The 24,050-nt window shown below is 52.3% G+C and overlaps 1 protein-coding gene and 1 non-coding gene across 4 annotated transcripts; both read right to left on the bottom strand.

Annotated features, from left to right (window-relative positions):
• Positions 1-764: 764 nt before the first annotated feature.
• On the bottom strand, positions 765-23,510 carry LOC142821516 (zinc finger protein RFP-like). 3 transcript variants are annotated; one of them, XM_089770964.1, is made up of 9 exons: positions 22,975-23,510; positions 19,558-19,653; positions 18,769-18,981; positions 18,438-18,460; positions 17,650-17,765; positions 17,035-17,094; positions 14,903-15,103; positions 12,157-12,270; positions 765-1,477 (listed from the first exon to the last, which is right to left on the bottom strand). In XM_089770964.1, exons 1-9 carry the CDS (start codon positions 23,344-23,346, stop codon positions 1,422-1,424), a joined length of 1,251 nt encoding a protein of 416 aa, XP_089627090.1. In that variant the 5' UTR covers positions 23,347-23,510; the 3' UTR covers positions 765-1,421. The 3 variants fall into 3 exon arrangements, with proteins under 3 accessions (XP_089627090.1, XP_075768782.2, XP_089627091.1); XM_075912667.2 differs by lacking the exon at positions 765-1,477 and adding an exon at positions 9,946-11,458 and having other exon boundaries at positions 22,975-23,497; XM_089770965.1 differs by lacking the exon at positions 765-1,477 and adding an exon at positions 11,222-11,420 and having other exon boundaries at positions 22,975-23,509.
• On the bottom strand, positions 2,262-2,333 carry TRNAC-ACA (transfer RNA cysteine (anticodon ACA)). Its single transcript has one exon. It is a non-coding gene; the product is annotated as a tRNA-Cys (tRNA).
• Positions 23,511-24,050: the final 540 nt, after the last annotated feature.

Raw genomic sequence — 24,050 nt, 5'->3', positions numbered from 1 at the left:
GAGTGGGATTTGATCCCACACCTCCATTCAGAGACCAGAACACCCCACTGAGGGAACGATAGGACCTTGCATCTGGTGCCTTAGACCACTCAGCCATCCTGACAACTGTGCAAAGCTTTTCAACCGCAGTTTTCTTACATGTGTGAGTTGCTCGGGAGGCAAAGGGAGCACCTCTCTTTCCCCACCTAACAGCCGCTCTATAGCACAGCTGGGTTTATCCCCACTCACCCTCATCTACCGTTGTGAGGTGTTTTAGGGAGCTGACAGGAAACAGAAGAGGGGAAAACTCTGGCTGGCAGAACCGAGGCCTGGGATTGTCCTGTGCCAGGGAATCTGTGTCAGTGCCCTTGGGGATCCTGAGCAGGGTTGGTACTTGGGGTGGGGCCGGGGGCTGTTCTGAAAGGCTGCAGGCGCCGTTAGACCCTTTTGTCCTTCCCTGTCTCACCCCAGCGCTGAGCTGAGCAACACTCAGTGTCGGTCTGAGCATCCGTCCTGCTCTGGGACGTGTCTCTGTGGCAGGAACCTGCCCAGGTGACTCTCGCAGTGAGGCCCCTCCCTGGCAGCACCGAGCAGTGAGAGCTGAGTGAAGGGGGAGGCAGGACCAGGAGGAGAAGGCTCCATGACTGTGTCAAAGGGGAATGGACAGTGGGGAATCGTTGCCTCTCCGAGGGGCACAGGCCTGGTGGGTCATTTCCCCAGGTTACTGAGTGGGGGCTGGAGCCAGTTCTGGGTTGTCTCCTTCAACAACCAAACTGAACCAATGGATCTTGTGCCGACCTGACTGCGCACTGGGCTAGTGCTGTGTGTGCCACAGAGCTTCCTGCAGGGCTGCCCACATGGGAGAGGGGAGGGGCAGTTTGAGTCACCCAGCTCCGCCCCTTCTGAAGGGCTTGTGAAAATGGCAGGTGCTGTCTTGGCAGTGAGGGAGAGGTGGGAAAGGGGGCCTGAGTGAACCTCTTGGGTCACAGATGCTGTAACAATGAGGTAAGATGAATGACTTGGCAGATGTCAGGTGAAAACTGAGGCTGGTTTCCCTGACTGGGAATTGAACCCAGGCCTCAGCAGTAAAAGTGCTGAATCCTAACCACTAGACCAGTGGTCTCCAAACTTTTCAGCCCGAGGGCCGCATTAACTATCAAACAGCAGTTCGGGGGCCGACTACACACTTGAGGTCCAAATAAAAAACAATCAAAACATGGATGTTTTTTTTAATTATTTATTTAATATTATTTTATTCAGTTATTATTTAATAACACATTGATACACTACACATGATCACCTGTATTAGTGTGAATGGTGAAATTGTTTCCTGGATGCCAAAATAGCAGACATTTCTGGCTTTAGATTTGTTGTCCCTAACATCAACAGTGACCTGAGATTATCATCGGACAAGTTTGTTCTCAAATTGTTCTTCACGGATTTCATTCTTGAAAAGGTTTGTTCACACAGGTATGTTGTTCCAAAGATTGAAAGGTACCTTGATGCAAAAGTTTTGACATTAGGAAAGTCTTCCTTGGGCAAAATATGGTAAAAACCCACCAGTCCTATTTTGAACTTGTCCCTAAGGAGGTCATTTGCTTGCAACTCAATGACTTCCAGCTGCAGTTCATCTGGGCAACTGGCCACATCTGCTTCAAATGGGTTTTAATTCGGTAAAAACATAACGTCCACGTAAGCGGCGGCTGATCTTGGCAGGATACACGTAAATTTCCGTAATTTTTTTTCCGTAGACAAAAAGGTCTCCACGGGCCGGATGCGGCCCGCGGGCCGTAGTTTGGAGACCCCTGCACTAGACCATCAGGGACACATGAACAAGGCTCTTTCCTTACCTACACTAGCCTTTCACAGGCCACTTTCTGTTCCCTTCAGGACATGGGTCCATTTTCCATTGCCCAGAGGGGACAAGAACAGAAACCAAACAGAACATCAAAGCAGCCAGACTGGGCCATGCCAGTTGCCCAACTAGCCCAGAATCCTCTCTCACAACAGCAGCCAATCTCATTGCCCAGTGGGAATCCTCAGGACAGACATTTGTTAAGTGATCCCTCCCGTCACCCATTCTCAGCTTCTAGAATACACCAGCTCAGGACACCTGCCCTGTCCATCCTGGTTAAATGCCATTCATTGTGGCCACCAGGGCTTCCAAAGTTGAGTAGCTCTGCATTAAGGGTTCTTATTAATGTCAAGAACCTCAAGCAATGTAAAGCCAGAGTGTGATGGAACTGGAAAGGAAAATATTTCCACTAGAAGGAAATTTTGTAAGGGGGCAGTTGGGTTTGAACCAAGGACCACTTGATCTGTAGTCAAACACTCTACCACTGAGCTACACCCCACAGAAAATGGTATCTGCAGTCAATGTTGGGAACTGGACAAGGAACAAGTGACAAGAGGCTTATGTGTAACTCACATCCCAGGTGCCACCCTTGGGCTTGGTCTCCACACTGAGCAGGCGGGTGGCAGGGGTCTGATGCTGTCACAGCTGCAAGGCAAGTCACCCACCTGGCCCCTGAGCTCCATGTGGGCAGCAGCCAGACAGTGTGAGTGGAACAGAGGGTCGTGGGGGGCAGCGATTTGTATATTTTAGGAAGGGTCCTGAGTCCTGGCTCCCAGCCACGCACCTTGGCAGAAAGACCAGCGGCCCCTGCACAAAGCGCATTGTGGGAATAAGAGTTGGGGTGGCAGGAAAGGGGCTGGCCCCTCAGCACCAGCGAGCAGGTGGGAGAAGATGGGAGTGAATCCTGCTACCTCTCATGCGCAAAGGCAGCACTTTTCCAATGGAGCTAATTCTGCCCCACCTGCAACCTGCCTCCAGTGCTTCTGCCACTGTCTGGCCCAGGAGGTCTGGTGTCCAGCAGCTCTCTGCCCCAACGTGGCTGGTTCTGGGGAAAGCAAGTAGGAAGTGGGGGCCGGGGCGGGGGGGGGGGGGGGCTACTGGAGCCACTTAGGCCCCAGCTGGCAAAAAGAAAAATCAGAAATTTCTCTCCTCATTGGAGAATGTGGGTATCGATCCCACTACCTCTCACATGCAAAGCAAGCGCTCTACCACTTGAGCTAATTCCCATGCTCTAGCTACAGTGGCCTTCTTGGAAGCTCTTCCCTTCTCCACAGAGACGTCGGCCTTCTAGGTCAGTTAGTCGTGAGAAAGGAGAAGGCTCCAGAAAGGCCTCAAGGGCAACTCTCAAGGAGACTCCCTGCAGCAAAGCCATGGGGGGGCTCTGAGATGGCCCCTGCCCTGCAGCCTGTCCCACCTGGCCATTGTCATGGACTCTCTGTGAGGTCATCACCTCCCAACCTCCATTAGCCAATAAGCTGAGGGGCTGCAAAAGGCCCTTGTGATGTCACTGCCACACCCACCCCTGCCCTCCAGGGCTAATGTCCTGCCCCAGGCAGCCCCTTTGCATGGCTGAGCTGCTCCCAGGGGTGAAAGTGACACATTTCTTACAGGGACTGTTCTATTGGGCACCACCCCTTGGGCTGGGCAGGAGGGAGGGGGAGGCTCAAGGCAGGAAGTGGGGGGAGGGGTTGTGATAGGACAGTACCTGTCAGAAATTAAAGTGTGGAGTGGAGTGTGAGAGGCTCAAGGCAGGGATTTGGGGAGTGTGTGAGAGTGGGGGGGGCTCAGGGCAGGGGTGAGGATGTGGGAGGGTAGAGAAGTCAGGGCACAGGATCTGGGATATGGGGGAGGCTTGGGGCTGGGACTGTGTGTGTGTGTCGAGGGGATCCCTCTGCTCTGTGCTCCCTGAGGCCCTTTAACACACATGGACTGACCTGGGCGCAGGCCAATGAGGGGGGTTTCAGTGAAGCTACATGTAAATGGATCCCTCTAGCAATCTCTGCCAGCCACACGCACAGGGGGAGGGACTTTAGCCAAGGAAGCAGAAGCAGCCACTCTGAGGGAGGTTTAGAAGCAAAGATGGGCTGCTGCCAGGATGGATGAGGGGATGTCACAGGGCACGAGCATGATAAGGGGAGCAGAGAGGGCCCTGCTGCACCGAGAGACATGGCAAAGCCTGGGATTGAGCCAGGGACCTTTAAATGTTTCATCTAAGGCTCCGCACACTGAGCTGCCAACAAACCCGTCTGGCTCATTATTAACTGTCCAGGATGTTTGGCAGCCGTGTCACAGCCTGAGTGTTGCTCAGCACTAGTAGGAGACAGGGAGGGACAAAATGGTCCTTTCAGAACAACCCCCAGCCCTAACCCCAAGGACCAGCCCTTCCCTCCACCCTTACTGGGGTCTGCTGGGAATTGCCTGGATGTCAGCCCACCCCAGTGTCAGCCTAAGGATTGAATGGTCTGTAAAAGCTGCATCCTGGAAATTAGGAAGCAGCTAAAGTGACTCTGGTGGGACTTGAACCCACAGCCTTTGAATGTCTTGCTGGACTCACATTAACCACTACAGCTTAGAAGTCCAACATGCTTTCTATTGCACCCCAGAGCCTGATGGGCTGGTGAGTTGGATATCTCCACTCTCTGCTTTGACACTGGGGGGGGGGGGGTCTGTCTCTTTTGGGAGAGAAGAAAAGAAGAGGGAGGGGGCCACTGAAATTAAAGGATAGAGCTGTAATTGGAGAATGTGGGCATCAATCCCACTGCCTCTCGCATGCTAAGCGAGCACTCTACCACTTGAGCTAATTCCCCTGCCTGCAATAGGCTTTGCTGCCTCACCCACCTTTTTCCAGAACCCACAACATCCCTGCGAGTGCTACTTGTGAGACTCACACCTGCGGGTCGGCTAGCTCGGAGGTTTAGGACGTGGTGCTCATATCACACTGACGCGTCTTAAGAGCAAGCCCCTTATTTCAAGCTATAACAGGCTCGCTATTCCGATGTCCCTGCATGCGGATTTATTTCGAAGTGCTGTGTAGCCAGCCCCAAATTACAAACTAAGCTATTTCAAAATAGGCGCATTGATTATTTTGAAGTATGGGACGCAGCCCTAGTGAGTTAGAGCTGAACTCTGCCCCCAGCTCCCTGCTTCACCCACCCACGTACTGACTCCCTCGCTGCCATGGGGCTGTTTGCATTGGCCTCTTCTCTCTGTCGCCAGGTTTCAGCCAGGACTGAGACTCAGGCAGGAGAATGTGACCCGGCTCCCTGCACCTGGGCCCTGCATTTCTCATCCCTTCAGAAACACTTGCTAGTGGAGGAATAAATCACAGTCACATGAGTGTAGATTATGAAACTTTGTTGTTGTTGTTGCCTTGGAAACTCCCTCTAAGCGCTCATCTAAATTGGTCTTTATGGTCCCTTTCAGTGCATTTTTCTCCTCAGCAGCACACAAGAGAGAAGCTGTTGCCAGCGGCCCTGCAAAGCAAGACGAGCTTTTCCTGCCTTCCTCAGACTGACTTGCTACTTGGCCCCATTACTGCCTCCCTTCCTGGCCTGACCATGTGGTTGAAAGGGGCTGCGGCTGCTGCTGACAGGGAAGAAGCCGGGAAGCAAGGTGCTGGCAGCAAGAGATTCCGGCTGCCTCTTTGCCCTGGGTCTCAGTGCGCCATGCCGGCCGCCAGCCACCTTGACCAAACCTCAAAGCATCTGGACTAGCCAGCCCACATCACAGTGAGTCACTAGTGGCCCTGCCAGGGAAGAGCCCTTAGCAGCTGCAGAGACATCCCTGCAGCTGCCTGAGATGCCCCCCTCAAAGGGCCACTTACAAACTAGGTTTCTGTAGGCTGGTGAGTGCAGTTGGTTAGAGCGTGGTGCTAATAACACCAAGGTTATGGTTTCAAGCCCCATACTAACCACAGCGCTGTTTGGTTTGGTGACTTGCCCTTGTTTAGCTGCCTGCTATGGACAGGGAAGCAGAAACAAGAGAAGGCTGAGAGCTTTGCAGGTAGGCCAGAGAACTGGTGGGGGGATGCTCCAGCCTGCACCGACCCAGTGGGTAAAAGGGCCTTGGCCTGGCCTGCTTTCTCCAATAGCAGGGAAACTCTTCTCTTCCCTCCATTGTTCTCAATGGAGTGACAATGTCCAAATTCCTGCTGCCACAGTGGCTATCTCAAGGCACCCTGCAGGGAGGAGGCACCCAAGCCACAAAGGTTAAATATTTCCAGGTGGCCTGGATCACGTGGCACATAGTGCTGCTGCCAACTGCTTGGTTGTCTGCTTCAGTGGTCTGGCAGCTGGCCCTCCCCAACCCAAACTCACTCCTGCTCCAGTTCCTGCTCCAGTTCCCTCTGAGCCTGCAGCTGCCCCTGCTCCTCTGGCTTCTCCCCCTGGAGCCATTCCATGGCTGCTGAGGCCCCCACCCATGAAGCAGTGGGGCCACCAGAGGCAGGCGCCAGTTCCAGCCCCATCTTTGAGCCCCACCTCTCCCTTCCTCACCTCTCCACCAGCCTCCTCCTCCCTCCCAGGTTCTTTACCCAGCCACTCCCCACTTCTACATTCCCCACATGAAAACCAGTTTGTTCTTTCAGCAGGGAAAAGGCAAGTTTGTTTTACCGGCAGGGGCAGGGGGAGAGGAAAGTGGGAAGGGAGAGCAGGGGAAAGGTTGGGGGAGGGGAGGCACAGAGGGGAATGTAGAGGCCCCATGTGGGGATGCCAAGGGGAGAGTCTCACAGGTGTCCTTGTCTGAAACTCTCCTCCAGAGCCTCTTGGAGGTACAAAGCCCTCAATGGGCTCCTGGTGGCATCACGGGCACAGAGTTCTTCAGTGGCCCCAGCCCAGGTAGGGCAGCTGCTGCATAGAAGAAAGTGGCCCAGGGTGGGAATACTTGAATGACCCTGTGGGGGTTGGTGAGTTTTGGCTTGTTCGCACCAACCCGGGCAGTGGACTGTTTCCCTGCCCCTAGGGTTCTGAATTGGGACCCAGTGGAGGAAGAGGGCCTGGGTCCTGCTACCTCCAATCCAGGGGCTAGCCTTTGCTAGCCTACTCTAAGAGTTCCCTGTCATTGGTCTTGAGCTGAGAAGGCTGTGCACTGGTGAACTAGAGACACTTACCTGTGGACTTGAGCCGAGAAGGCTGTGCACTTGCTAAGTAAAGACATTTCTTGCAGGACCTTAGCCTGGAAGGCTGCGTTTCTGTTGATCCAAACCCCTCACTGGGGAGCCTCAGCCTGGAGAAGGCGAGGCTTGTGTTAATCTAGGACTCTACTCATAGACCTCAGCCGAGTTGGTGATGCTTCTGTTAATTAAGGGGCTGGGTTAAACTATGGCTACGTGTACACCGGCATGATTTTCCAGAAATGCTTGTGTGACGGCGCGTTGGGGGTTCCCCGTCTCCTGCACCCCGAAATGGCACAAACAGACTGCACCAGCCAGTGGAATTGAGGGTGGTTTATTGCTCCTCCAGCACAGCGCAGCACAGATGTAATCTGGTTACAGGAACTGGGCTAGGATGCCTCAGGCCCCCTTGAGATGGGGGAGACTGGGCCCCTAAACTCGAGCCCCTTCCCCTAGGCTCTCCTCCATGCCCTCCGACAGCCAGCAACCAACTCACTAACTTCCAGCCCTGCCCCCCAGCCAGGGCAGCATCCACCTTCCTTTGTTCCTCTCCATGGGGGGTGTCTGGCCACTGGTTCAACAAGTTTGGCATTACCTCTGCCTAGTGAGGTTTTCCCTGCTGGGTCTTGCTCCAGACAGCAGGGGTCACCACAGCCCAGCAAGTACCCCCACTACGTCACAGCTTGTAACGGAAAAGTTTTCCTTTAAAAGCATTTTCGGAAAAGAGCGTCTAGATTGGCACGGACGCTTTTCCGCAAAAGCACTTTTTGCGGAAAAGCATCTGTGGCCAATCTAGACGCGCTTTTCCGCAAAAAAGCCCCGATTGCAAAAATGGCAATCGGGGCTTTTTTGCGGAAAACAAATCTCAGCTGTCTACACTGGCCCTTTTGCACAAAAGGGACTTTTGCCCGAACGGGAACAGCATAGTATTTCCGCAAAAAGCACTGATTTCTTACAGTAGGAAGTCAGTGCTTTTGCGGAAATTCAAGTGGCCAATGTAGACAGCTGGCAAGTTTTTCCGGAAAAGCGGCTGATTTTCTGGAAAAACTGGACAGTCTAGACACAGCCTAGGACTAGATTAGACTGGGAGGAAAGTGCAGGGGTTGGGATGAAGGGGACACTGCAGAAGTTAGGGGCACAATGCAGGGTTGGTGGCAAAGGGTGCACAGAATGAGGGTGCAGGAGATGGGGAGCTCATGGATGCAGGAACAGTAGAGCAAGGCTGGGTGGGAATGAGACTGGTACATTTTCAGGCTCCATGTGTGCAGGGTCACGCACCTTGCTAATTATCCTTTGGTTTAGTATATTTCTTCCATAATTTAAATTGTACGTGTGTGTGTGTAAAACTCTCAATAACTCATGGGTGCCACGAAGGCACACATCTGAAAAAGCGCACAGGATGTCATTCTGTGCACAAGAAAAAACTCACTCCACTCATGGATGGAAGATCTTAGGACTACTGATTGAAGGCTCTATCTGGGACTGTGATCTTAAAGATGGAGGGGACTGACATGTAGGCCTCTGAAAGGCTACATTAAGGAGAAAAGACTGCCACAAGCTCTTGCTGCCCTAGCACACGTGTTACTGTGAAGGGGGAGGAAGGAGACACACCTCTTCCTGCCATGGTAACTCTGGGGCTGGGGACATGGGATAGCCAACTGTCCTCTGGCCCAGCAGGACTGGGCTGGGGTTGAGACCAGTGGGTAGAGGTATCTCTCCCCACCAAAGCCCTATCAGCTCATATGGCATTTAACAGGCTGAGGCACAGCCACCTGGCCACATAGCTTACAGGGAACTCAGGTTCTAGGTTTCTTCCCACTGTAGGTTCTCCAATGGCTAACAAGAGTTGAGCTCTGACTGAAGCTTTCCCCACAGTCAGAGCAGCTGAATAGTTCTCTCTCCTCTGTAGGTTGTCTTATGTTTAACACACACATGGACAAGGGGGATCCAGTAGATACAGTGTACTTAGATTTCCAAAAAGCCTTTAACAAGGTCCATCACAAAAGACTCTTGTGTAAATTAGGTTATCATGGGATAACCAGGAAGATCCTTCCATGGATTGAGAACAGGTTCAAAGGGTAGGAATAAACGGTAAATTTTCAAAATGGAGAGGTGTAACCAGTGGTGTTACCCCAGAGTCAGTCCTAGGACCAATCCTATTCAACTTAATAAATGATTTAGAGAAAGGGGTGAGCAGTGAGGTAGCCAAGTTTGCGGATGTTACTAAAGTGTTCAAGATAGTCAAAACCAAAGCAGGCTATGAAGAACTTCAAAAAAAGATCTCACCAAACTGAGTGACTGGACAACAAAATGTCAAATGAAATTTAATGTGGATAAGTGTAAAGTTATACACATTGGAGAAAATAAACCTAACTATACATACAATATGATGGGAGCTAATTTAGCTACAACTAATCAGGAAAGAGATCTTGGCGTTATTGTGGATAGTTCTCTGAAAATGTCTACAGTGTGCAGCAGCAGTCAAAAAACCAAATAGGATGTTAGGAATTATTAAAAAAAGGGACAGAAACTAAGATGAAGAATATCTTACTGCCCATATATAAATCTATAGCACACTCACATCTTGAATACTGTGTACAGATGTTGTCTCCTCACCTCAAAAAACATATTTTGGCATTAAAATAGTTCAGAAAAGAGCAACTAAAATGATTAAGGGTTTGGAATGGGTCCCATATGAGGAGAGGCTAAAGAGACTGAGACTTTTCAGTTCAGAAAGAAGGGACTGAGGGGGATATGATAGAGGTATGTATATAAAATCATGAGTGGTGCGGAGAGGGTAAAAAGAAAAACTATTTACTTGTTCCCATAATATAAGAACTAGAGGACACCAAATGAAATTAATGGGTAGCAGGTTTAAAACTAATAATAGAAAGTTCTTCACATAGCACACAGTCAACCTGTGGAACTCCTTGCCAGAGGAGGCTGTGAAGGCTAGGACTGTAACAGAGGTTAAAAAAGAGCTGCATAAAATCATGGAGATTAGATCCATAAAAGGATATTAGCGAGGGGGTAAGGAATGGTGCCCCTCGCCTCTGTTTGTCAAAGGCTGGAGAAGGATGGCAGGAGACAAATTGCTTGATCATCATCTTCGGTCCACTGCCTCTGGGGCACCTGGTACTGGCCACTGTTGGAAGACAGGATACTAGGCTAGATGGACCTTTGGTCTGACCCAGTATGGCCATTCTTATGTTAAAGTCTGACCTGTATTTGAAGCCTTGTCTGCAATCAGAGCTGTTATGAGGCGACTCTCTTTTATGTTTTAATCTGATGGTTAGTAAGGCAGGAGCACTGACTATAGCTTTCCCTGCAGTCAGAGCAGGTGAAGGGTAGCTCTCATATGTGGGTTCTCCTATGTCTAACAAGGTGTGCGCTTCTACTGAAGCTTTTCCCACAGTCAGAGCAGGTAAAGGGTTTCTCTCCTGCGTGGGTTCTTCTATGTCTAACAAGCCGTGACTTCTGACTGAAGCGTCTCCCGCAGTCAAAGCAATTGAAAGGTTTCTCTCCTGTGTGAGTTCTCCTATGGAGAACAAGGTCTGATCTCCTGATAAAGCCTTTCCCACAGTCAGAGCAATTGAAAGGTTTATCTCCTGTGTGTCTCCTCCTATGTGTAACAAGGTTTGACCTCTGACTGAAGCTTTTCCCACAATCAGAGCAATTGAAAGGTTTCTCCCCTGTGTGGGTCCTCCTATGGATAACAAGCTCTGAACTTGTACTAAAACTTTTCTCGCAGTCAGCGCAATTAAAAGGTCTCTCTCCTGTGTGGGTTCTCCTATGTCTAACAAGGTGTGACTTCTCATTGAAGCTTTTCCCACAGTCAAAGCAATTGAAAGGATTCTCTCCTGTGTGGGTCCTCCTATGGGTAACAAGGTGTTCACTTCTACTGAAGCTTTTCCCACACTCAGAGCAATTGAAAGGTTTGTCTCCTGTGTGGGTCCTCCTATGGGTAACAAGGTGTTCGCTTCTACTAAAGCTTTTCCCACACTCAGAGCAATTGAAAGGTTTGTCTCCCGAGTGGGTCTTCCTATGGTTAACAAGGTGTGAATTCTGATGGAAGCTTTTCCCACAGTCAGAGCAATTGAAAGGTTTGTCTCCTGTGTGGGTCCTCCTATGTCTTACAAGGTGATCGCTTCTACTGAAGCTTTTCCCACAGTCAGAGCACTTGAAGGGCTTCTCTCCTGTGTGGGCTCTTTGATGTTCAATAGGAGTTTCAGAGTCATTACAAGTGCAGGGTGACTGTTGATGGGGGATTTTCTGTTGAATGGTTTCTGTGTTTCTTTTCTCCCCTCTGCTCCTGTGACTGGATTTATCCTGTCCCCCTCCTGGATGGTTTTCATGCTGCCTTTCTGGGCTATGCTGACTCTCGCAAGTCTCTCCCTGCTCACGTATCTGGGAAACATGCCCTTCAGGTCTTCCCAGTAACATCCCACATGGAGACACTTGCTCCGATTCCTCCTGCTGCACAATATCATGGTTCTCAGTCAGCATCCCATCACCTGTTGGGATAGAGCAGTGGTCCCCAACCTTTTGAGGTTGACGGGCGCCAGGGGGCATGGCCATTCGCCTGCCGGGCGCCAGGGGGCAGGGACACTTGCGTGCCCGGGGGCGGCCCCCCCCATAGCCGCATGCCCGGGGGCGGCCCCCCCCATAGCCGCATGCTCGGGGGCGAGGCCCCCTCCAAGGGCTGCGCGCCCGGGGCCGGCACTCCCCTCCCCCCCCGCACAAGCGCCGCGCGCCCGGGACTGGCACTCCCCCTCCTCCCCCGCAAGCGCCATGCCCCTGGGGCCGGCGCTCACCGTGCGCCATGTGCCCGGAGCCAGGCCAGCCCCGAGCACCTGGTGGGCGCATGCAAATGCCCCCGCGGGCGCCATGGCACCCGCGGGCACCGTGTTGGGGACCACGGGGATAGAGAAATAATCCAGACAGGAGTTATTCTCTATGATGAGCTGAAAGAAAACTCTGAAAGAGGAATAGAAAAGGGGACACACGCTCAAATAATGATTGAATTATCATGAGCTGAGTTCACCCTCCTTCTTCACAACTCTTCCACAGAAGAGAAAACCCAGCCTTTCCTCATCCACCATGCTCTGGCTCAAGTTGAAGACAGGCTAAAGAATCAGACAGACTTCATGAAAACACACAAGTAACACCTGCTATAAGTTGGTTTCTGAGGCATTTTTAACTGATTTCTCACCTGTGTGGATGCCACTGATGATCTCTCCTTCCTCACGGCTCTGGTGATCTGGGACCTGCAACTTCTCCTCTTGCTCCACCCAGGAGATCACATGAACTTCAGAGACTGGAAATCCTGTTTGCACAGTAATTAATCAAGTGCTGATCTTGTTCATTAAGGTCTGTGCCATTACTGCTTCCAGAGTCAGGATCTGAGTCACCCATCCAGAGTGGCTCCTTTCCAAGAGCCCAGGACACACACACCTGTAGTAAAGGTGCACCCCCCCCCCCCCACACACACCTTGAGAATGGCCCAGCTCTTTCCCCAGGGGAGCTGAGCACTCTGCTGCACTCTCTAGGGTACAACTCAGTCCCCCTCAAAGCCCATTCCATCCCCCTCATCCCCAGTATCTCAGGGCAGGACAGAGACACACTGTTCAGAAGGGGAGCCCTAGGGAGGGCTGGCAGGTCTGACACCAAGGTCCCCAGACAGGGCTCAGACTGTAGCAGCCACATGCCAGGTCACTAGGACTTGGAGAGGAAGGACTAGCTCTAGTTCCCCAAGGCTCTGTCCACAAAGCTCCTGGCTGGTGGGCTTGGCTCCCCCTGCTCTTTGGCTCAGATGTTCTACTTGGGCCAGAAGGAGGCAGAGGAAGGTATCTGAGCAGCTAAGTGAATCCTTGGCAGGCTTCTTCAGGGCCTGCCTATGCTCCTGTCTCCCGATCCTGACTACCTGTGTCTGGGTGGGCCCTGCTAGCTGCCCACAACAGCTGCCATTCCCGCAGCTGCCCAGGGTGGCATGAGGCTTCTCCAGCGACCAGCCAGGGTGAAGCTGGGTCGTGTTGCTTCTCTGATGCTTGTGGCTGTTACTCAGCTACCCGTCTGTAACCTCGGTTCTACTCTGCCAGCAGCAGCCTTTGTGTGGTTTCCCAGTCTGGTGAACCTGGCCTTTGATTTGGGGCCGCTCCAGGGAGGCACAGAATCTACTACATTTGCACCTTGTGAGCGCCTTCCCCTCAGCTTTGCCACAACCCCTTCTTGGACCTGCATTTAGTGTTCAGAAGAGCCACCTGTGATGTGACCATGGAGATCACTGTGCTAACACTGTCACACAATCGCAAGAAACCTTGTGTGAATGTGCTGTGTGACGAGTCAATGGGAAAATTCTGATCTGATGACTAGGATTATCTTATGTCCATTATTTTTGAACTAAAACAAGCCAGGCTTTGGCAGAATGGTGGAGCACTGGTACCAACTAACCAAGAAATCACATTCCTGAGCAGGAGGAGGGCAATCAACTCAACGCTCTCTGCAGTAACTGCAAACACACAGTCCTAACAGATAGCTCACTGACCCTTGTGCACAAGAGTGGGATGAGGGGATAATGGATATGGATGTTTTGTTCAAACAAACAGGCAGAAGGCCAAGTGGGGTAGCAACACATGGAAAGCAACATGCATTTTATTTTGGTCAATATGAGAGGAGAAGCCACAGGAGGATCATGTTGATATTGGCTGAGGGGCAGTGTTCTAGCTGCTGACTGAGCTGGTACCATTATTGGGTAGGGACAAGTCTCACTATACCTGTGCCTGAGGTGCTGGGACACTAGCACCCTGCTCCTTTCACAATAAACCTGGCCGAGTGCCTTAGCCTCCGAATGGAGCCTGGGTCTTTCTTAGCGGCAACCCTGTGGTGTGCTACATGGATAAGCTTCACGTTCTGCCAGTGCCGCTGGCATCAAGACTCCAGAAGCCCTGAACAGCCGTATCAACGCTCTGTGGCGCTAGTAGCAACTCCTATGGCACTGCAGTCACTGCAGGAAGCAAAATTATCAATCACGGCAGCACCTGGGAACTCTGGTTTAAATCAGGACCACACTGTGCTATTGCAGTGCTCATATGGAGCTAAGCATCACCCCTCTTTAGTGTAAGTATCCTGCCCAGCCCTGAGAAACAGGGACACTCTATAAAAGCTAGTAAAGAGAGAGCTGACCGCACACAGAGAGTCTAAGGGACTTGATCAAGGTCACACAGGAGGACTTTGACAGGCAGAAAACTGAACACAGGTCTCCTGAGCATGAACCCAGACATTCACACAGGAAGAAAAAGTTCCTACCTGAAGATATAAAAATACAAGACAGGTGACATGATTTATCTCCGCTGCACAGAGAGACAAGTGAGCCCCAGAGAGAATGAAGCTGAACTTTTGAAAGGAGACCCAGCCTGTGCCTGAAATGCAAGGGGAGCTCTGCTCACGTTTCTCTACTACAGAGCTACCTCAGACAAAATACTCGCAGAGCGTGAACTGCCTCATCCACCCTCCCTCAGCGCCAGCATCCAGCCCCTCCCACTGACAAGTACCAGCATGTCACAGAGATTAGCTACAGGCAGGGAAGGACTCTGGCAACCGCACTCTCCTTCCAGTGCCTGAGCACACTGCCACAAGGGGACCCTGCAGCCACTAACAGCAGACAGACCCAGACCCAGACCCAGACCTCTGGTACCTGCTGTTCCTGCCTGAGCCCTTCCACTCACACCTCTGGTCAAAGCACAAGATGAGCAAGATGGGGGGGAAGTGGAATGAGACCTGAATCTGTTTTCCCTGGGAGGGAGCACGGAGGGGACAGTCTTTCACAGAAGAGCCAGGACTACTGGGGCAGATACTCCTGACATTGGAGGCAGAGGCAATGAATAACCCTGAACCAAACCCAACCCAGATGCTCCAGACCCCACCCAGCTGCTGTTACCCAAAAGGACAGGAATCCTTACTCAGCCAGTTCACAGCCTCATAATTCTCCTGCATCACATCCCTGTAGAGGGCTCTCTGGCCTGGGTCCAGCAGAGCCCATTCCTCCTCAGAGAAACACACAGCCACCTCCTCGAAGCTCACAGGTTCTGCCACGGCCATCTCCTGTCCCTGGCTCTGCAGGCCGGGGGCTGAGCTGGAGACAAACATGGGTGTTCTGCAGCCTGGCAGGGGGAGAAGAGGGAGACATTTCAGAAGGGGCTTTAATCCTTTCCACATCCCCATTCTGCCCAGACTAAATCCCATTGTTGCAGAGGCAGTAATGTTGTAACTCATGCCAGGTACAGACAGGTACGCCTGGTGACACACATGCTAGACTCCGCCATTGTGGGCAAAAGTTTTAGTCTAGATATGCCATAAACAGCACAAAGGAGTTAGATCCCAAATACATATTTATTTCTGTCTGTACCTGGCGTGAGTTACAACATTACTGCCTCTGCAACAATGGGATTTAGTTCTCAGCACCCAGTGTTTCTTATAACAAGCCACATATTCATCTGCTTGAATATGGACATAGGCTAAATGTAGACTGTTGTATTTGAAACCCTTAGTCTTCATTCATGGATTTGCAGCACAAACTTTGCTCTCTCATCTGACAGAGACGTTATAAACACCTTCACTGACTCTGTGTTGTGGAAAGGAACACCACCATTCAGATGCTTATTATTAAACATGTGTGCTGAGTGTTTCCAGGGTGAGATCTTAAAATTCATGAATTAATGGGATCAGAAGATACCCTCAGTCATGCAGTCTGACCCCTTCAGTGGCACAAGCCATTACACGTAGTCCAGTTACCCAGGCACAAAGCTCTGTTTTCCCACGGTGTATTTTCTAGAAAGTCCCCCAGTGACTTGAAGACATCAAGAGATGGAGAATCCACCAGTTCTTTGTTCAGTTGTGGACAAATAAGGGACTGTGGGTTTCTGACCAGTGAGAGCTCTTGCATATATAGCTGCAGCAGGAGGACAGAGTTTGGGTATGCAGAGTGCGGGACAGGAGTGGGGAGCAGAGATTAGGAGGGGAAGGGAGAAGTTGGGGTGGCAGAGGCAAGCTCTGGACAGGAGACTTATGTGAGTGACTCCTGGCCAGAGGCCAAGCACCTCAGGAAGGCAGGGAGCCTGCCCAACCCTCTCACAGGCTGCAGGGCCATGAGGGTGTATGAATAATTATGACCCAGAGGGAAGGGGGCACGGTGCTTTGTTTCTCGCCAGAAACTGGCCAATGAGATTGTCCCGGGGGTGGAAGCAGTGCCTGAAGCCTTCCCCCCTCCCCTCCAGGCTCACAGTTGATTTCTGAGTGACTTGAGATGGGGAGTGGCATCTGTGGGCTGGACCCAATGGCTTGGTAGGGTGGATCCGACCCATGGGCTGTATTTTACCCAGGCCTGCACTAGACGTAACAGCCCTTGGGGATCCAGCAGTTTCTTGCCTTGAATGAACTGATATACAGGCAGTCCCCGGGTTACATGGATCCAACTTACATCGGATCCCTACTTACAAACGGGGTGAGGCAACCCCGCACTAGCTGCTTCCCCCAGTAGACCAGGGAGACGCGAAGCTAGCGCCCACCCCCCCCCAGCGGACCAGGGAGATGCGGAGCGGCTTTTCTCAGCAGACACCTCAGCTTGAGAATAAAGGACTGAGGGAAGTGAGGTGTGGGAAAATAAAACTGAGCTCTGGAGAAATGTTTGGCTAGAGTTTCCCCTACAATATGTACCAGTTCCGACTTACATACAAATTCAACTTAAGAACAAACCTACAGTCCCTATCTTGTACGTAACCTGGGGACTGCCTGTAGTGGAAGCCAGTCAGCTCTCAGACTATTTATTGCTGGAAATCAACCCCATATTGAAACTGACTGAGCAGTGTAATCTGAGCTTAAAGGTGCTGTCCATTGTGGGCTTTAACTTCACCCATTTAGCATCATACCTCATAGATCACTGTTTCTCTAAGTGTCTGCAGGTCTCCATGCAGCGCCCCTGGGGCTATGTGCACCATGGTCACTGGGTTTGGTTGGTAACTTCAATGACAATCCCATGAAGATGTTTTCACTAGAATTTTCTCATCATTTAAAGAATTTCCACCTGCAAACTCACCTTGTCTGAAAGCTCCCAGGGACTTTCCTTTTGCTCTCTCCAGTGCAGAGGGCAGAGTGTCTGGTGGGGGAAGGGATAAGAGAGGTGAGATTCCAGGCTCTCCTATTTATAACAATGTACCCTCTCTGAACTCTGCATTTCAATTGTATCAGAGACCAGACAGAGACACACTCAGGAATTGAGTATGAAAGAGTCTGAAACTTTCATTCTCTCTCTCACTCGGGCACCTCCCAGCAATGGAACCAACATCCCCGCAACCTGTCCCAGGAGAGAAGCTGTAAGTGAGATTTACTTTTCCCTCCTCATCCCCTCCCACTTGGTTTCTCATTCACTTACTGCCTCTTGTCATAACGTGGAGCTGTGGTGGCGGAACACGTGGCCATCACAGTAACTTTGGCCATTTTGATCTCTGAATGGGAGGTTCAGAGTTTGCAAACCCCTGGCTCTATCTGCAAGCAGTTGGGTCTGTTCGCTCAGTGTCTCTAAGGAGAGCAGTGTGATGGGACCGTCATTCTCCATGTGGGAATTGAGGCAGGGGCAGGTTGGCTTCATAGGCCAGATTCAATGGTCTCAGATACTTGAGCCAGTTTCCCCTCTGCCATCCCTTCTAGGTACCTTTGAACTCCCTCAGAGTCTCCGACAGAGCAATCGTTTTCTGGGAGAAACCTCGGACTTGTTCTTCTAGTTCAAGAGAAATCTCTTCCGGCACCTGGAACTGCTCTGTCTCACACCTGGACAGAAACAATTCCATGTGATTGTATTTCATTTACTGCTGATAAGTTCTGGCTAGTGAGTCTCAGCTCTAACAGGCCTGGAGTCAGAATTCCTCCAATTTTCCCAGCAACACAGTCCATGGCCATGCAACCTTCCCCTAAAAGGTCCCATTGCTGTTCTTCACTTCTGTCCTGGGGAGACTGGCTGGGGGACAAAAGGGGAATTGAGTCTTCATGACCAACTCACTCCTTGGCCTCTAGGCGTTGAGGGACAGGAGGTTCCCAGGTGAAAGGCTGAAGGAATCTGTCTAGTAGGGACTAGAGTGAGACACCAGCTCTTCCGTCCCCAGCTCCTTCCACACAGGTCTCCAAACAGCCCTCAGTTGGGACAGACTCTTGGTCCTTGCTGCACTGGGCTGAATGTGCCCAGTGCACAGCAGTGACAGGCCCATGTTCCACCCCACAGTCCACAGGGAGGTGACAGCTCCAGGAAACACTTGAGGTCAGACTGTGCCCTGAATGGGGAATTCCAGAGTCTGCTGGGTGAGGGTGAGACCCGCAGAATTAAATGAGTCAGAGATATTCATCTCTAACATCTGCCTCTTAGCACCCTGTGGAGATGTGGTGCTAACATCAGCTCCAAGCTCTTTCCCTGAGCTGTGCAGCGTGAGGGGAGTGAGAACCACGTACCTACTCAGGGTGCTCCTGACGTCCTAGAAAAAAGACAGAGAAAAGACTCTCAGCCCCATTGGACACACACAGGGGACCTCAGGGACGGGATTTTGCAAACATGGGAAGAGAGTCTCTGCCCTGACCCCAGGAACATGGATCCCCTGAGCAAATGGGGCTTTACGATCTCTAGTAGCTCTGTGCCTGTAACTTTACAAAGCACAGCAATTACTCACATGGCAGCAATGCACATGGAGTTACACCAAGATCTAATAGCTGGACCTCAGCACTTGTGATTCAGGAGCCTCCCTTCCCTGAGTGGGGAGCTGGGACGTTTCTCCCTCAGTCTCACCTGCAGGAATTCATTCGCTGGCTTCTGACACTTCCCCTTGCTGAGATGGGAAATCTGCGCAGAGAGTTTCCCGACAGTGTCAGTTTGGAGCCTCTCAATCGCCTCGTCCAGCTTCTCCAGCTGGGCCAGCAGGAGTCGCTCTTGTTCCTCCAGGAACTGCCGCAGCTGCTGAAACTCGGCCACAATCATCTGCCTCTTGGCTTGGGTCCATTTCTGTATGGAAACAGGGAAAGGGTTGGTCAAGGGCATGTATGGAGCCCAGGGCCCTTTCATGGAGAGCTGAGTGCGCAGCAGGGAGAATTTCTTGGAAAACCCTAAAATGTGTCACATTTGACTGTACTTTGTGGTTAGTAGGCAGAGGTGGCTCTCCCAGCATCTCCTTTGGGCCCTGTGTCCCTCTGAAAGGGATGTTCCCATGTCTGTCATGGGCAGCATCTTTTGATATTCATGGGCTCTGGAAATTCAGACCCTGAGCAGCACGAGGCAAGACTCAGCAATAGCCTGACAGAGATACCCAGGAGGAAAAAGGAGAAACATGTTAATACACCAAGTGAGCAGACAGCCCTTTAGGGGGACACTCAGCTCCCTTGAGGAGGATTTCTGGGAAAGCTACAAAGGCTGGACATTAACTCATGCGCTGACATGGATGCTCAGGGCCTGTCTACACATGGATCTCACCCTGCAATCCACAATCCAGGAGAAACACAAACAAGCCCAATGTCACACGAGTCTGCCTCCTAACAGTCCTCCCACTGCCAGTCCCTGCTGTTTCAAACCGCAGGCACCTACCAGATACTCCTGGCGTGTCCCTTCTGCTGTTGTTTTCCTTCCCAGCACCTTTTCTCTCTCTTCCCTCAGAGTCTTCAAATGGGCCTCCAATTTTTCCTGAAGAAACAGATAAGCACAGGGGCAAACCCCATCAGATGTCGGGAGCCCATTTGTCTGCCTTTAAGAGAGTCCCAGTTTTGTGGAGCTCTGCCCCTCTTCAGCAGGAACTCTGCCCTGGACATGGTTGTGTCCATAGAAAAAGACACAGGAAGATACTGAGGATGCAGCAGGACACCTACAAGGGTGGGGGAAGGATCAGTGGTGGCACCTTTATAAAGAATGAAGCAGGTGGGGATTAGGGAGGTAAAAATGCTTAACAATACTAATTATGTAACTGATCACAATTTTATCAGAGACAGGAGTTTTTTAACCTGCTGACAGGTAGGGCTGGTAGCGGAAATGGGCTCTCCTGGGCCGGGGATCTCTCGTGAGGTCTGCCGGGGGTGGCCACAAGGACAGCTGGCTGATGGGAACTCCCAGCAGCTGCAGACTGATGTTAGCTGCCAGAGGGAACCAGGCACTGCTGGGGCAGTGGGGAGTTTAACCAGTAACTGGCACCGATAAGCATTAGCTCTTCAGTTAACCAGTTTGAACTCTTGCTACAATCCAGTTGAATCCTAGTTGTGTCTGGCATGGACCTGCACTTCCTGAAGTCCTGCTATGGGTGGAGTGAAGGCACTCGGGACCCCGCACAGCATGCAGCCCAGCAACCTCATCTAGTGTCAGTGGCTGCATTGAAGTTTAACCCCTCACGGAGCACCCCAGAAGTTCAGTATCCCTATTAGAAACCTTCACTCCCTGCTGGACCTAGGGCTTTATCAAGGCATCTTTCCCTCCTAAAGGGCCACACTTCATCACTATTCAGTGATGCTGAGGGGCAGGGAGCAGTGTAAGTCTAACAGGGTACGGTGCTAAACTCTATCCCTGACATGCTTGGCGACTATGAGCGACTAGGTGCTGCCCCACCTTCCCTTCCCACAGTTTGTCTAACTGGATTGTGACCTGCTCAGAGAAGGGATTTTCCCTTGCTGGATGTTCTGCAGGTCCCTGCTGCCATTGCGGATCTATAAGGCAAATGACAGATTGTTCTTCTGATCATTAACAGCTTGTAACCTCCTCTTCTCCAATCCCAAGGCAGCTCACTGACAGAGTGGCTTGTACCTCCTGCGATCTAAACCTCTTCGAGGGTATGTCTACACTACAAATTTAATTCGAACTAACAGCTGTTACTTCGAATTAACTTTCATAGGCGCTAGACAGGCAAACCGCTAGTTCGAACTTAATTCGAACCAGCAGAGCGCTTAATTCAAACTAGGTAAACCTCATTCTACGAGGATTAACGCCTAGTTCGAATTAAGGGCTGTGTAGCCACTTAATTCGAACTAGTGGGAGGCTAGCCCTTCCCAGCTTGCCCTGGTGGCCACTCTGGGCACCACCAGGGAAACTCATCTGCCCCCCTCCCGGCCCCGGAGCCCTTAAAGGGGCACCGTCTGGCTACGGTGCCCATGCCAGGTGCAAGCCTCCCAGCACCCAGCCAGCAGACCCTGCACCTGGCATGGCATGAGCCAGCCACCCGCTGCCACCCAATCCTCCGCCTCTTCCCGGGACCAGGCTGGCAGCTCCCAGGAGTCTGCCCGGGGCTGCAAAAGTGGGCGCCCGCCTGGTCTAGTGCGGAGATTTTGGACTTCATCCAGGTTTGGGGGGAGGCGTCCAACGTCCACGACCTCCGCACTAGGCACAGGAAAGTGGCCATCTAGGGCAGGACAGCTGCCAGCCTGGCTACCTAGGAGCAGGTTTGCATGAAAATCAAGGTGGTCCAGTGAGACCCCCGACCCTGAGCTTAGAACATAAGAACGGCCGTACTGGGTCAGACCAAAGGTCCATCTAGCTCAGTACCCTGTCTGCCGACAGTGGCCAACACTAGGTACCCTGGAAGGGATGGACCCAAGACAATGACCAAGCCATTTGTCTCATACCATGCATCTCCAGCCTTCCACAAACAGAGGCCAGGGACACCATTTCTATCCCCTGGCTAATACCACTCCATGGACCTAATCTCCATGACTTTATCTAACTTCTCTTTAAACTCTGTTATAGTTCTAGCCTGCGGCAAGGAGTTCCACAGGTTGACTATTTGCTTTGTGAAGAAGAACTGTCTGTTATTAGTTTGAAGCCTGCTACCTATTCATTTCATTTGGTGTCCTCTAGGCCTTCTATTATAGGAACTAATGAAGAACTTTTCTTTATGCACCCTCTCCACACCACTCATGCTTTTATAGATCTCTATCATATCCCCCCCTTAGTCTTCTCTTTTCTAAGCTGAAAAGTCCCAGTCTCTTTAGCCTCTCTTCATATGGGACCTGTTCCAAACCCCTGATCATTTTAGTTGCCCTTTTCTGAACCCTTTCCAAGGCCAAAATCTCTTTTCTGGGGTGAGGAGATCACATCTGTATTCCCCTCCTCCTTGTTCCCCTGGCTTCCCCCTTCCAGCTCCCTCCTCCCCTCTCTCACCCTCTCTCTTCCCCTCTTCCACCTCCTTTTCCCAGTCTCCCCCAGTTTTGTTAAATAAAGAGAGTTTCTATTTTTGACCACACGTGTCCTTTATTTTGTACATAAGGAAGGGGGGCTAGGGACGGGTAAGTGGAAGGATGTGAGGGAGGAATGGGGTATGAGCCCCCGATGAGGAGGACTGGGGTGGCTCTGCGGGCTCCTCGGGATGGAAACTCTCCTGTAGCCCCCCGATTGACCCCCCCCGGATGGCAGCCTGCGGCAAGTGCAGACGGGCTGATGGCCGAGTGCTGTGATGTGCCGAGTGTGGGCACTCAGGGCACTCCAAGCCAGGACCTCATCGAGGTAGACAAGCAAGCGGGGAACCCTGAACTGTCTGTCCGGGGTGGGGTTCGGGTCCCTTGAAGCACAGCCCTCGGCTAGCCTGAGGAAGCAGCTCCATACTCTTAAGTCCTAACCTGATGCCCCGCCGGCACTGCTTCCGGCCAGCCTTAACTTTGGTTCAGGGTCCACTCAATGTGGACATACTAGTTCGAATTAGCTTAGTTCAAATTAACTAATTCGAATTAAGTTAGTTCGAATTAGTGCTGTAGTGTAGACATACCCTGATTGTTAACACCGTCCCTTGTGCAAACACCCCCCCTCCCCCCCTCCCCCCCCCCCCGTCACCAGTGAGGACTGGGTTTCAGGATTCAGAGCCTCAGAGAAACATTTCCCACATCAGGTATCTTATGTAAGTTGCCACAAAGCCAGAACATTTACTTTTTACAGCATCTCTTGTAGGCTTTACAGAGCTGTGTCACAACTGTGCCTGGTGACTGTCAGTGAAATAACACTGTAATTAAAACACACTGGACAGTAACTCGGTACCTTGTACGCCTGGGCAGCTTCCTGTAAGGGCACCACCATGTGAGCCTGGGATCTGTCACCCCCCACACAGATGGGAATTTGATCCTCTTCACAGAACAGCGTCAGAGCCTCCTGGTGCTCCCCGCACACCCCGTCCCATCTTGCTCTCTTTGCTGCCTGGAAACTCAGCGGCTTGGCTAGTTCCACCACGTTTGCCAGCTGCCGGTTGGGCCGGAGGGGTCCCTGCTGCTCAGTGTCTCTGCCCTGAGGGCTGAGGGGGGCCTGGCAGGAATTGTGCCCACACTGCAGAGTGACAGGGGCTGTGAAATCCTCCAGACAGACGGGACGCGGCGCTTCCTCCCGGACACTTTCCACGGGGCTCTCTGCAGCCATGGCTGCCTCTGGGCTGGGGACCGGGGCCGTGTCACTGTCCTGAGCTCAGCAGTGGGGGGGCAGGTCCGGGGGGGGGAGTCTGAGGCACCAGCACTGAGGATACAAAAAAAATCAAAAATAAAAACCAAAAAAGTCCCCCAAAGCTTCGCTCACCCCCCCCCCCCCGGGTCCCTCAGCCCCCTGCCCCAGCCAGACCCCCCCCCCCGGTCTCTTTGCCCCTCCCCACCCTGTGTTTAAATCCCCCCCCCGCACACTCTGCAGCCCCCTCACAGCCCCGCCCCGCCCCCGCAGACACCCCGAGCCCGGCGGGAGCATCAGGAAGCCCGAGGTGCGGTGGGGGGGGGGGCACGCGCGGGGCTGAGTGTTTGTGACGCGCCAATTCCCCGCTCCCTCCCGCTGGGCTGCGGCCTCCCCCGCAGCGAGTAACGGCGCCAACGGCCCCTCACAACGGCTCCCACCTCAGGGCGCGCGGCGCGTGACGCTGCTGCAGACCGCTGCGAGGTGGGCGGGGCCTGAGCACGGTCGGGAACGCGCTGAAAGCCCGGCCACGGGGTTCGGAATGGGGCGGGCCCGGTCAGACCGCGCATGCGCAGCGGGTCAGTGATTCCGATCATAATCCAGCGCCGGGGCTTAGCTCAGACCGAGACATGCCTGGCCACGCCCCCAGGCCCCGGGCAGATGCTGCTTCCGCTGCTGGGACCCGG

Source organism: Pelodiscus sinensis, chromosome 19, assembly GCF_052426305.1.
Source record: "Pelodiscus sinensis isolate ZL-2025 chromosome 19, ASM5242630v1, whole genome shotgun sequence".
NCBI classification, from domain to species: domain Eukaryota; kingdom Metazoa; phylum Chordata; order Testudines; family Trionychidae; genus Pelodiscus; species Pelodiscus sinensis.
Note: the sequence above shows the minus strand (reverse complement) of the source record. Positions and strands in the feature narration are given on the sequence as shown.

What these genes read in the sequence shown, in the direction of transcription:
- LOC142821516 (XM_075912667.2), bottom strand. Translation starts at nt 23,346, where the DNA reads ATGGCTGCAGAGAGCCCCGTGGAAAGTGTCCGGGAGGAAGCGCCGCGT. An exon ending in TGAGGCTGTGAACTGGCTGA is followed by an intron (nt 12,271 to 14,902) that starts GTAAGGATTCCT and finishes CTGTGCAAACAG; the next exon opens with GATTTCCAGTCTCTGAAGTT. An exon ending in CATCAGTGGCATCCACACAG is followed by an intron (nt 11,459 to 12,156) that starts GTGAGAAATCAG and finishes CTATCCCAACAG; the next exon opens with GTGATGGGATGCTGACTGAG.